The 13,764-nt window shown below is 39.4% G+C and overlaps 1 protein-coding gene across 3 annotated transcripts in view; it reads left to right on the forward strand.

Annotated features, from left to right (window-relative positions):
* The window catches only part of dtnbp1b (dystrobrevin binding protein 1b), a 35,746-nt gene extending 22,460 nt beyond the window's left edge, over positions 1 to 13,286 (forward strand). Inside the window, exons 2-4 of one of the 3 annotated variants that reach the window (XM_084423824.1) lie at positions 7,263 to 7,415; positions 10,438 to 10,581; positions 12,235 to 13,286. In XM_084423824.1, the coding sequence (XP_084279950.1) occupies positions 7,263 to 7,415; positions 10,438 to 10,581; positions 12,235 to 12,548 (611 nt within the window). In that variant the 3' untranslated portion in view covers positions 12,549 to 13,286. The remainder of the gene's footprint in view (positions 1 to 7,262; positions 7,416 to 10,437; positions 10,582 to 12,234) is intronic. The other 2 variants (XM_084423825.1, XM_084423826.1) reach the window with 2 other exon arrangements.
* The last annotated feature ends 478 nt before the right edge of the window (positions 13,287 to 13,764 follow it).

Genomic DNA, 13,764 nt, shown 5'->3' on the forward strand with positions numbered 1-13,764 from the left:
GCAATATCAGGCCTAAAACTAACCCTTATAGTTGTATTAATTTGCAATCATCATATGTAGCAGTGCAAACAATCTGATTTTTCACAGAAAGGTTTGCTTTGCTTTAATTTCCCTCTTGAACAGCCGCACTTTCTCCCTCGCTCTACCTTAACAGCGTCAATCCTAGCCACTTCACACTTAAAACCCCTCACATATTATACAAAATGGCTTGCGATCTCACGACGAGCCATTACAGAGCTCTGAATGAGGCTATATTAGATGGAGAATGGCGTAGTAAGAGACGCAGGTGTTGCCACACAAAGACTGAGACGTGAACTAAGGCTGGTGTGAATGAGTCTTTACAACAGCCCATATGGCAAACCAAGCACATCGTCTTCCACTCAATAGTGCTCACTCCGCTTGCAGCACGAGTCTCTGTTGTTTCTACATCCCTACAATCTGTCAATGCAATTACACACAAATGAAGCCATTGCAAGAACACAAACCAAGAGAGGAGTGTGTGTAGGGGTATCTGCGGGCAATCATTCATGTGCTCATTGGGGAATGACGCAGTCAATAAGTGGATCCAATTAATCTGCATTAAATCGCACAGCCAGATGACTGCCATCAGAGTGATGACTATTAAGAATCCTTTGCTCTCTATCTCCCTTTCTCTGGGGATCATCTCATTACAGTCTTTAGGTCAGCACCTGCTCGCTCATTCCTGCGTCACACCCATAGGTCTTTTAACAAATTTCTTCTCTTTATATGGAAAGAAGAAATACAAATGTCTGGCCACAAGCACTAGTACACATAGAAACTTCATGGTCTCAGATAAGGCCTAAACAAAAGAGCATCCTGAGAACTCTGGCACTGGTGAGAAGTTTGTTTGGCTTCTCTGAAAATTAAACATCCTTTTCTGAACAGTTGAGCATTCACAGCCTTGGTGAGAAAGAAGTGCACTTAATTGTATTGAATATGCACTTGTGTACTACAAACCTTTCAAGTATATATAAAAAAAAAAGGTACATAATATTATATTAAAAGTGTACTTGAGTACGCTTTCATGACTAGGTTTCTAAACACAATTTAAAATGCATATTTGTAATAATATCAAATGAAACATTTTACTTTAAAGTACATTTTAAATCAATGTTTTAAATAAGTACACTATTCTGATGTGTTGAGCTATTTTGAGCTATTGTCCGTTGGTGTGGATAATATGAAGCTAATGTAGTTATCATTCTAGTTGTTACATAGTGTACATAGTGTATAGTTATACAATTATTATTATAGTTAGTTCTTAGCGTCCAATATTGAAATTCTTAATCGTCCGAATTGCTATGATTAGATTGGCTTTGAGAACAGGAAGTGACATTTTTTATACCCTTCTGTGACATAGGCTCAATCCCAATTCACCCCTTGCCCCTACCCCTTGGCCCTACCCCTCCGTTTTGCGCGTTCCCGTGAAGGGGTAGGGTTGTCTTGATTCTCTTTTGGTTGGAGGGGTAGGGGTAGGCGGAATGGCCAGATAGCCCTTGAAACGAAGATTTTTCGGGACCACACTTCAAACGAAGGGGTGTGAGAAATGTACCTGCATACACCGGCTACAGAGGCAACATGACTGCCAATAATCATTTTCTTTATGTCACATTCAATCTTGTGTTCATATTTACGGTCATGTTCTTCAAAGAAACGGTTGCAAAAAAATCGCTAAAGTTCGTTAACAATATGTTTGAAGCGAAGTGGACGCGCGAATGAGGCGAATTCGCGTCCACCGCGCCGCGCTAAACACCTCATTTGCACCGCAAGACCTCCAGACGCGCGTAAACGCGTCTTAACATTGAAATCACTCGCGCCAGACGCTCTATTCGCGTTTGGTGTGAACGCAGCATTATTTAAAGGCCTATTTATACTTCTGCGTCGAACTCACGCCGTAGCTACGTCGTAGGCTTTGTGTAGCGCGCGTACCCTTCGGCGTACCCTGACATGCACCTCTCCAAAAATGTAACAACGCGTCAACTCTACGCGGACGCAAGCGCTATGATTGGTCTGCTAGGACCACTCCCTCGGGTTTCACATGCTCCCTCTGCACGTGTAATTGCGCGTCAACGCGGACAACGACGCAGAAGTAAATGAAAACCAACGCATTGCCTACAGCGTAGAGGCTCCGGCGTAGGTCCGACGCAGAAGTATAATAAAGCCTGTTTTATGCTTCTGCGTCGAACTGCCGCCGTAGCTACGTCGTAGGCTGTGTGTAGCGCGCGTACCCTACGGCGTACCCTGACGTGCACCTCTCCAAAAATGTAACAACGCGTCAATTCTACGCGGACACAAGCGCTGTGATTGGTCTGCCAGAACCCCTCCCCAGGCCCCTCCCCACGTGGCCACACTTCTGTCTCTTTTTTTTATTGACAAAAATTGCGTTTTTTTAAAACGCTGAACCGTCTCTTTAAGACCACAAAAAACGTGAGACTTTTCAGACGCACACTCCAACTTCACCTCAGGCTCAGCGCCAGGCACAAGTCAAACGAGTGTGGAAATGTGCAAGTGCCGAGTGAGCTTCAGCAGAACATCAGACAGTGATATGCACATAGTAAATATAGAGTCAATCTTTCTCAACTGGTGGGTTGCAAGACCGTTTTGAGGAAGTCGAATAGTGTGAAGGCAACAACAAACGTAATTCTCTTTTTTTTCTGATGCTACTTTTATTTTAGAAGATGTGTGTGAAAGCTTGTGACACTTCTGTCAGATGCTGAGGAAAGGGCGTTGTCCTTGTTCAGTTGGCTATCTTCGTTAAGATGAGATGTTGTCAGGAAAACTACCGGTAACTAACTTTTCTGTTAAGGCTAACAGCCGTTGTAGGCTACTGTCCTTGCGCAAAAAAAAAAGTTAGTTACCGGTAGTTTTCCTGACAACATCTCATCTTAACGAAGATAGCCAACTGAACAAGGACAACGCCCTTTCCTCAGCATCTGACAGAAGTGTCACAAGCTTTCACACACATCTTCTAAAATAAAAGTAGTAGTCGTCAATTAACTCATGTAAGAATCAAAAAGGCGATTAAAGCTGTCAAAACTGCATGCATGTATTTGTTATATATGCGTCACATGTCTCTGTATTAAAATATTCTGCTGAGATCACAATATAAGGTACAAACTGATATGTAATGTTTTAATGTCCAAATAAATGTGAGCACTGTGCATTTGTAGGCCTACTAGACGATAGGCATTAATTTTGCGTTCATTTGTAAAGGACAAACAAAAATGGATAATTTTTAAATCCATAAAATAACTAATTTTACATTCTGCCAACATTACATTATGAAAAACATAACATTTTACATTATGTGCTGTTGACTTCCGCCTTGTTCACATCCTTGCACTTGGGGATTCAAAAGAGACCTTTTGTTTTCCTTTTTAATTTAGGTATGATAGAACTGTTGCAATTATTTATTTTGACAACTAATATAGAAAGTTAAACTTTTATTTGACAAACTCAGAATTGGTTGAATAGTTCATTGATTATATCAAACGCATTGAAGGTTGAATAATCTTTGGACTACAGTATGTATCTGCATGTTATCTCATCCATGAAGATGCAACAATGTAGAACAAGCTATTGGAGATTTTGAGAACCAGAACCAAGCTAACTGAGCAAGTTGAACTTTAGCTATAGTGTGTGCCCTTTTATTACTATTTAATTCATTTTAATATGAGGTGGTGGATAACAATAAAAAAATATATAAAATTCACTCAGCATTCCATGATTCCTAATTCACTATCTCAATTACAATTAAGCACAAATTAACTTTATTCAGTTGTGTAGGCACTAAAACAGTCCAATCAATACATAAATAATTTTTTATGATAAAATAATTAATATTTCTGTGCCACCCCAGACTGGTTGCTGGCCCTTGCCTGGCCACCCCTATGAAAAAATCCTGGCTCCGCCACTGGTCTCAAGTCCACTTGAACAGCTGTTCTCAAGCATTAGGCAAAATAGGGTCTCAGGACGACACATTAAAAATAAGAAGAACCAGAGTTCCCACTGTCTTGGAAAACCTTAATATGAGGTATAGCCTAATATTAAAACTTTGATTTCTAGACCTGAAAAAGTTATGTAAATTAAAGGTGCAGTATGTAATATTGACAGCTAGTGGTTGAAAATGGGTTATGAAGTCCAAATTCAAAATATTGGAGAGAATTGTTTCCCCCGCCCCCTCCTGATCAGACTCACACTCACGTGGGTTGCCAGATTGAAGACACAACATGAACGAACGTAACTGACAACATCAATTGACACTGTTAATTGATGAGTTACTGTAATTTATCCGTGTTTTAATATTCCTCTGTTCATAGAGCTTTTTAGGTTGGACAGAATTTGCCATCTCTGATCCAGTTCATTTGCTGGCTTCCATGGCTGCAATACGCTGTGTTTTCCACAAACTGGCAACCCGGTGTTTAGATTTATGCTTTAGTACAGTCAATTTATTTTATATTTTTAAATACAGCACCTTTAATAAAACCTTAAAATGTCATGGGCATTTTTATAGTGAATATACATTTTAATTGTTATTCCAAGCTCTAAAATATTTCATGCAGCAGCTGTTTATTATATTATATTTATTATAAAATAAATAAAAACTTCTGGAATCATGAAATGTAGTTATTTTAATTTTAATTTAAATTTTATGTATTTTAGTAACTTTTTAAAATAGGTTTTGAAAACAAAACTAGGGCTATGGAGTCTTTGAATTTTATAGTGGACAATGAGGGACGGAGTCAAAAAGGTTGAGAATCACTGCAATAAAAGTTAAAGTATTTTCTAGCCCTGTAGCATTAATGTATTCTTTAAGCCTCTGTATTTCTTAACTCAAAATGATCTGGTCCTCTTCAAGACTCAGTATTCATTGAGAAGAAAGTAAGGAGGTTTGGTCTCAGGTCAGTGCATCTGGACAGCAGCAAGCTCCTCTCAGGAGAAATAACAGTCTGAAGGAGATCTACACTTCAACTAGACAAGCTGAACTGTCTTTCTGAACAGCACTTTTCTCAGACGGCGCTTTGGGAGCAAAATCAGCCTGGACAGGCTGAGAACCAAGATCTCATGTTTCTCTACTACGCTGTCACACATAGACTCTTCAATTAGTCTTATTCATAATCAGATTACAACATCCTCTACACACAAGCATATGCACAGAGCATCATTAAATTAACAGTAATGAGGCATGACATACTAACTTGCATTAGTATGAGAGAATGAATGTATAATGATTAGAAAATGGAAACAGGAAAGGTTGATCATGTCATACACATGCAAAATGACAACTGTGTGGTATGTAGATTTTGAGTCTAAACGGAGAAAAGTTAAGTCAGTGTATTGCTGTGTGTGTGTGTGTGTGCGCTGTGAACAGTCCTTTGATTAAAGTAAAGAGCATGTGTGATGGAAAATGAAGAGAAGACATGCATGCACTGCAGCACAACTCTTTGATGAAAGACCAGAGACCAGAGCTGCTTCCCTCAGGACGACCACAGACATTAATTAATCCACCGACAGACCAAAGACACACACACACACACACACACACACACACACACAGGTCTCTAGCCCAATAAAGGAGCCGTAGCTTTCCACATTCACTCAGACCATAGGGAAGCTAAAAGAGCCAGTGAAATTGATGGAACGACAACAGAATATGAGAAATTGAGACAATAGAGATACAGATGCCTGGAATTTCTGGAATCTGGTAAAAGAGGGATTGACAGAGGTCACTATATTTGCTATATGTGACACTGAACCACAAAACCAGTCACATGGGTCAATTTTTTTAAATTGAGATGTTGAATAAATAAGCTTTCCATTGATGTATGGTTTGTTAGAATATGGCAATATTTGGCCGAGATACAACTATTTGAAAATCTGGAATCTGAGGGTGAAAAAAAATCGAAACATTGAGAAAATCACCTCTAAAGTTGTCCATTTATGTTTGCGATTGTGCTGCATTCACTCACAAAAATAAATGTTTTACATATTTACGGTAGGAAATTTACAAAATATCTTCATGGAACATGATCTTTACTTAATATCCTAATGATTTTTGGCTATTGCCACAAATATGCCCGTGCGACTTGACTGGTTTTGTGATCCAGGGTCACATATACTCTATACTCTAGAGTACTGTGAGTTGACAAACCTCTTAGCAGACAATTTACAGTCTTTCTCTTATTGATGACTCATCTTGCAATCACAGGCATGTCCATTTTTGTTATTATTCCATGGACACCGCAATGGTGTTAGACGCTGCACTGCCCTGATGAACTAATGAGTTTTAGAGAACCGTCTACACAATAATTAATTCCCTTACCTATCCAACAAAACAGATGCAGCTTGGGCATTACCACTCAAGATTTTCTTTCCTACCTTTACTTTCCACCTAACGTATCCTGTAGCGATGTGTAGGGCCGTTCTTTTTTATCCAGTCTTTTCTGGCTTCTAACTTTTTCTACTTCTTAAGTAGTACATGTACTGATTCTCTCTTTGTCTCCGCTGGTAAAGCACGATAATATGTGTGTTTCAATGTTTAATTTTCACATAACAGCGGAGTGTGAGGATTCTTTCTAACATTTAGTGAAACACCGTGGGTCATGTTATTTCATCATGGCGAAATATATTAAGGAGGCTGATGCATCGACCCTGCATAAAAAATAAATAAATAAAGAATTTCTTAATGTGTAAATCTATTTAAATTAGTCCCAAACTACTGAATGCACCTTTAATAGACCTATATATAAAACATTAATATTAAATATTAATAAATAAAAAAAGCTATTCAGCTATTCAATTATTATAATCATTAGACCCGTCAGCAAGATTTACACTAAATGCTATAGCACACGTCACAGGGCCATATGACGGCCAGACCCAGTTTTAGGGAATGTGGGCTAGTTATGTCCTGTCAGGAGAAAACCTCTTTACCTGTCAAAATGCAGTTCGCTGATTCAGTTCAAGCTGAGCAGAGATCTGAAAATCACTGCTGGACAGCCCTGACAACCCCCCGCTGTCCTGTCCGGAACAGCATGCTCTTGGGAAAGCTCACAGTGTACAGTTTGCGTTTTCTGAATTTTGCCTCATGGTTGTACCTCAGTACGAGCTGACACATTTAAAAAAAAAGTGATTCGTATTTAATGCAAGTCTTTTGAAATGCTAGTTTACATCCCTAAACTCTAATATCCTGCATGGTTGACTAACATTATCACCTCTTTCTTCTTGTCCTCCAATCACAGCGGAGATGGAGCATGCTCAGAGAGTACCGGAGGCGGAGCCTGTCCAGCCACAGGTAAAACTAAAGGACAGGCAAAAGTTCTTTGAAGAGGCTTTTCAGCAGGACATGGAACACTACCTGTCCACAGGATACCTACAGATTGCGGAGAGAAGAGGTGAGCTATGCCCATGTCCTCGGCTCAAACCTAAACCAGATCAAAATGTGCCAGACACTAATACAAGCGGATGATGTTTAACAAAATGCTCATGTAAATATGCTCTATCCCTATGTACAATTTAACAGACCTTTTTATATCCCTGGGAAATGTCTCTTTAGATGATCTGGTACAAAAAACTTAGCAGTCATTATTACAAATAAGAGTGCCAGCTCCACCCAACATATTCGACTGGGAAAGCTGTTCCCAGCCCTGAAGTGTTGCTTTCATCTTCCACCAATTTGTCTAAAATGACTCAGGAGACACATGGTGCATGGCAATGTACAAAAGCAGCATAAGGGAGTTGGAACAACAAGTCCAATGGGTAATGCTAATAATTATAGATAAACTATACTGAAATGGCAGGGATAAGATCAGCCAGTGAGTCATTTAGACTAGAGGGCAGGGCTAGCAAAAGCCATCCCTTCATTAGGTGCGTTTGACTTCATACAGCGTTATCATTTTCTCCGACTTGAGACTTGAGACTGAGATGTATGCCATCAAAGTACCACAAAAATGATTTGAAAGTCTTGGACTGGTTCAGATGCTGCAGTTTCTCCAGATTGGCCACACAAATCTTGGCCAGATTCACTGATGACAACAATGACATTGGTTTCATGTTTATTCTGACACCTTCTGTTCTGCTACTGCTCACAAATCTATTTTTATACCAGCAAAAACTCTTTTCATGTGTCAAAATAAAACTGATATAGACGCCACCTCATTGGTATTGAAATCATACAGGTTGAAATCATTGAAATCTTGACCTTCTTGTACATACAGGCACTGTTTTAAGCAGTGCATACCTATTGGATGAAATGTGATTCTGGTTTCTATATGTAAAATTCAAACATATGTTAACCTGACAAATATTAGATCTAATCCATTTTAATCCATTTTGTCTGTGATACAGTACACAAACACAGTGCAAGCGTCACTTTGGGAAACAGAAAGCGATCGACTTCGGTTCAGTTTCCAACTTGTCCCCGACTGCAAGAGGCAAATCTTTCCAGCAGAAGTTGAACACACCTATTGAGAAAGCAGGTCTAACATCAGACATTGGGTCATAAAGAAGACGAGGCTACGATTAGCCATTTGGTCATTAAGAAGGCATGGCTAAGATCACCCAGCAGATTATTAAGAAGGCGCGGTTGGATAGTTAATTAGGTCATTAGCGCGGCGGGGCTAGAATGAGCCAGTAGATCACTTAGGATAAGTTTAAACGACAACGATATGCTTAAGTTTTTCCTTTGTGTTTTCCACATACAGACGACACCATTGTCAAAACGATCCCCTTTCACATCGATTAGAGAAAACGACTAAAAACCCTGTATTCTGCTGCCAGGCCATTAGATGGTGATGAAACACTATAGACTGAACATGTAAATTACGCATGTGCATGACGTCATCGCCTTCAGAGATTCGCGTTTTTGTTGTTTACATGAAGACTGTTTTCGAAACCTTGCAGTTTGAAACCAGTTTCCAAACGTTTGAATTTTCAGGCCACCAAAACATCGTTGTCGTGTAAATGAACGGCCAAAATACATTAAAAGTTTTATGTTTTTAGTTGAAAATGGTGTCGTGTAAACAGCCCCTCAAACGGCAGACAGAAGATCTGCTATCGGGTCATAAAGGTTAGGACCAGCCAGCGGGTGATTAAAAACAAGGGGCAAGGATCAGCAAACGGATCAAAAAGAAGGTAGGGCTAGGATCACCCAGCGGGTCATAAAGAAGGCAGGCTATAATTGGGGGTGGTGTGGCGCAATGGATAAGACACATGCCTTTGGTGTGAGAGACCCGGGTTCGAATCCACTGTGAGACACCAATGTGTCCCTGAGCAAGACACTTAACCCCTAGTTGCTCCAGAGGCGTGCGACCTCTGACATATATAGCAATTGTAAGTCGCTTTGGATAAAAGCGTCAGCTAAATGAATATAAATGTAAATAATTGGCCAGTGGGTCAATGAAAAGAGGGACTAGGATCCGCCAGTGGGTCATAAAGGATCCTCCCGAGGGTCATAAAGAAAACGGGCTTGGAGAGGGGTTCAAAACTCAGTTGTTGGCGGGCCACAGCCCTGCAGACTTTAGTTCCAAACCCTGCTCCAAAAGACATACCTGAAGTTTTATAAATAAGCCTGAAGGACTTGATTAGCTGGATCAGGTGCGTTTAATTAGGGTTGAAGCTAAACCTCCAGGAACTGCGTTTTGCACCCTTAGGCTAGGATCAGCCATCAGGTCATAAACAAGATAAGGATAGGACAAGGCAGTGGGTACTTAATAAGGCACGGCTTGGATCATCAAGCAGGTAATAAAGAAGGTGAAGCTAGGATTGCCCATTGGCTCATTAAGAAGGCGGGGATAGGATTGGCCATTGGCTCGTTAAAAAGGTGGGGCTAAGGGCAGCAAGGTGAGAATATGTCAATCTTCTTTATTTTAAAGGGTATTATTTTTTGAGTATGGACTGGGATTGTGTAGGAATAGTGTTTTGATGGAATTTCTGTCAAAGTGTGACACAAGAGTCTGAGTGTGTGAGTGTGCAGTTGTGTTTGTGTCTCAGTACTGTAAAAGGGGAGCTAACATGTCTCTCTCTTTGTTGTCCATCTCCCCGTGCCGCTGCGCTCTTACACAACCTTGAGGTACGCAGTTCACCGCTCTGCTTACTGATGTCGTGCTCACGCTTACGCTTACACACGTGATGGGCATGCCTCACGCCGCAGTCTGTATTTGTGAAGCATGTGCTAATGACATCACAGAGTCGACATGACTGCAAGGTGACGAATCCAGGACATAGCTCAGTGCATCAAATGAGATCTGACATAACCAAATTGGCTGTTCTATTTGACAAGATTTGACTCAAGAACTCTGTCCGCAGAAATGGGAACTCCTTGTAACATTCATCCTGGACTCAAATCCTTGATACATATTAATGATTGAAGTGTGAGGTTGCAGTTATTGATGCTGTTGCTCTTCCTTTGGTTCACAGAGACAATAGGAAGCATGTCATCAATGGAGGTGAACGTGGACATGCTGGAGCAAATGGATCTGATGGATATGTCTGACCACGAGGCGTTGGACGTCTTTCTCAACTCTGGTGGTGAGGACAACAGCGTAGCCTCACCGATGCTGGGTATAAATGCACAGTGATATTTCACAATCATCAATCTAGATTTCCTCACTCTGTATGTGTTTTTGTCCTCTTGGTTTTCAAGTGGAGCCTGATTGAGTTCTATAGATCTAAACCATTCTTAGCTAATGACGAATGTGGCTTCCTGGTGTGGTGGCGTCCTTCCTTATGTTTAAAGAACTCTTTAGCTTCACTAATGCTGAGATGCCAATAAATTAGTGCTGACATTTACCCCTACCGTCAGCAGAACATGCTGAGATGATGTCTGTAATGTCTGATTGCATATAGAGAAGAACAAACAGGTTTTACAATTCTCGCTAATTACACTGAGCTGCACTGAAAGCCATGTTCTCTGGATGATACAGGCAACATGAGGACAATGAGGACTTCCTGTTACAAAAACAAGTGCACTGCCTCGTTGTCTACCATCTACTTATGCAGCTGCCTTTAACTCACCAAAATAAGTTAACTTTGTTATACAGGATTCAACTCATTTTTTTAAAGTCAGTTTAATGTAATTGTTGAAATGACTTAAATTTATAAGTACGATCAACTCAGTTGTTTAAGGCAGCAACTTTTTTTGTTTTGTTTTACAGTGTGGGGTCTCACCTATGATGCCTTAAAGGGATACTCCACTTTTTTTGGGAAATAGGCTCATTTTACAACTCCCCCAGAGTTAAACAGTTGAGTTTTACCGTTTTCAAATCCATTCAGCCGATCTCCGGGTCTGGGGGGTCCCACTTTTAGCATAGCTTAGCATAATGAATTGAACCGGACAAGACCATTAGCATCTCTCTCAAAAAAATGAACAAAGAGTTTCGATATTTTTCCTATTTAAAACTTGACTCCTCTGTAGTTACATCGTGTACTAAGACCGACAGAAAATGAAAAGTTGCGATTTTCTAGGCTGATATGGCTAGGAACTATACTCTCATTCTTTGTTCATTTTTTTGAGAGAGATGCTAATGGTCTTGTCCGGTTCAATTCATTATGCTAAGCTATGCTAAAAGTGGGACCCCCAGACCCGGAGATCAGCTGAATGGATTCGAAAACGGTAAAACTCAACTGTTTAACTCTGGGGGAGTTGTAAAATGAGCCTATTTCCAAAAAAAGTGGAGTATCCCTTTAAGGTCCTTGCACACTGAGTTCTAAACTTTCGTATGTGTTTTTTCGTATTCGTCATTCGGTGGCTCTGAATTGTCAAAACACCTCTAAAAATGTTTGCTATGGATGCGAAAAATGCAGAAAATCGAACCAGATCCAACTTTTTTTATTTTTATTATGACGGACGAAAGTTCCGGAGGCACAACGTGAGGTCGTATAAATTTAACATGTGAAAATTTCAGACAAGAATTTCGGACTCAGTGTGCAAGGACCTTTAATGTGCGGTCACATTTATCTTTGAACTGCTAAAATTCCAGGGGCGAAATGCAGTCATGCCAGGAATCTACACGATTCGGAATTGTGCGTGAGGGACACAATGCAAATTTTTCCACATTGTTTGTTTAACTTTTAACATGCAAATTTTATACGGGTTTACCCAAGGTTTTGTAACAGATCTCCTTGTCTCACAGAATCCTGAATGTTGTCAGACCAATGTCTAATTTTTAAAGAGAAATTTGCATTCTAATCCCTTTTGTTCTTCCTGTCTAAAAGATTCTCTCTCAGGTCCAGATGTGGAGTCGTTCACTTCTGAGATCACTCTTCAGGTGCCCACACAGGCGGACCTGAGACACAAGCTCGCATCGCTGTCCTCCACCTGCACGGACTCAGCCAGCCAAGACACGGAGGCGGGGGAAGAGGAGGAGTACAACGATGATGATGATGAAGATGATGAGAGGGAACAAGCAGCCAACCGTGGCTCTCTGCTCATCCAGCCAGATCCAGAAGAGGTCGAGGAGGAGGCCCGGTTACTCGAAAGAGGACAAAACCGGCCAATCAAGAACTGTGAGAGCAACAGCTCATCCTGAAAACACAGAGGACCAACGACAGACTGTAAGCGGAAGTGATGTAATTAGCGGTGTGCTGTTCATTTGCGTCAAAAGGAAGAGTACACATTTGTGTTTTATGACACCCTTTTGGCTTTTGTAAAGAAGTTCTTTGTTGTGTGCTGTGCAGTATAAGCCCGATCCTGTGCCTGCCCTCACAAATCAATAAATCTCTTTTATTCTGTTGGGATGTTCACTGCATTTAGCTGGTCTCCTGTTTGCCCCTCTGTGCCATTTGTTGTCAGTTACAGCGATATAAAAAATACACACTAGTAATTAATTATGTGGCTTTCACTCTACAAACTAGTTTAATCAATTTGGTTTCTATTGTAAATCCATATCTGGAGTATTTCCAGCTTTTAAAAAGGCTTTAGATAACAAATGCTGTTTTATGAGGTACACGCCTGTCTCGTGTATAAAATCAACAATGCTTTAGAGGCCTGGGGCTCAGAGTATGACTTTCGTTGAAAATACCTGAATTAAGGCTTAGAGTCGAGCTTCAGTTCTTCAAATTGTCAGCATATTTCTACATCAGGGAACATAATGTGGACATGTATAGGACCAAAATTAAAATGTAACATTTAAATTCATTTTAAAAATCACTTGCAGATCCTTGACTTTTAAAACATTCTAAAATGATATGTTCTTTGCACCTTTGTAATTAGTCAAGCACAAGGATTTTACACCAGGGGTCAATAAATGTACAATGAGTCTACAGACTGACAAATGTTGTTATTTTTATCACACTACTTGTACTAAAAAATTATACAAAATAATATTATTTTATGATAATCATAATAATTAATATACCAAAAGACACATTATATAAAAGACACATTTTAAAGAGTATTTTTTTTAAATAATATTTTTAGTAATTGAATTATTTTAACTTCCATTATCATTGTTAGTTCTAAATAGTATATTTTAAAAACATATTTCAAATACATAAGTATTATTGATATTACTATTGATTATTTTATGACAACAATGTATTTTTAATACGACTAAATATGTATAAAATAATTTATTTTAAAGATATTATTTATTTTATTTATTTTTATTAGTACTTCTAATACTATTACTAAATAGTTTTTAAAATAACTGAATATTTTAAAGATGTATTAAAGTGTTAATTTGATTAATTATTTGTATATATAATAACATTATTATTAATAATTGTTATTCGTAAATGTATTTT

This window comes from Rutilus rutilus (assembly GCF_951802725.1).
Source record: "Rutilus rutilus genome assembly, chromosome: 11".
NCBI lineage: Eukaryota > Metazoa > Chordata > Actinopteri > Cypriniformes > Leuciscidae > Rutilus > Rutilus rutilus.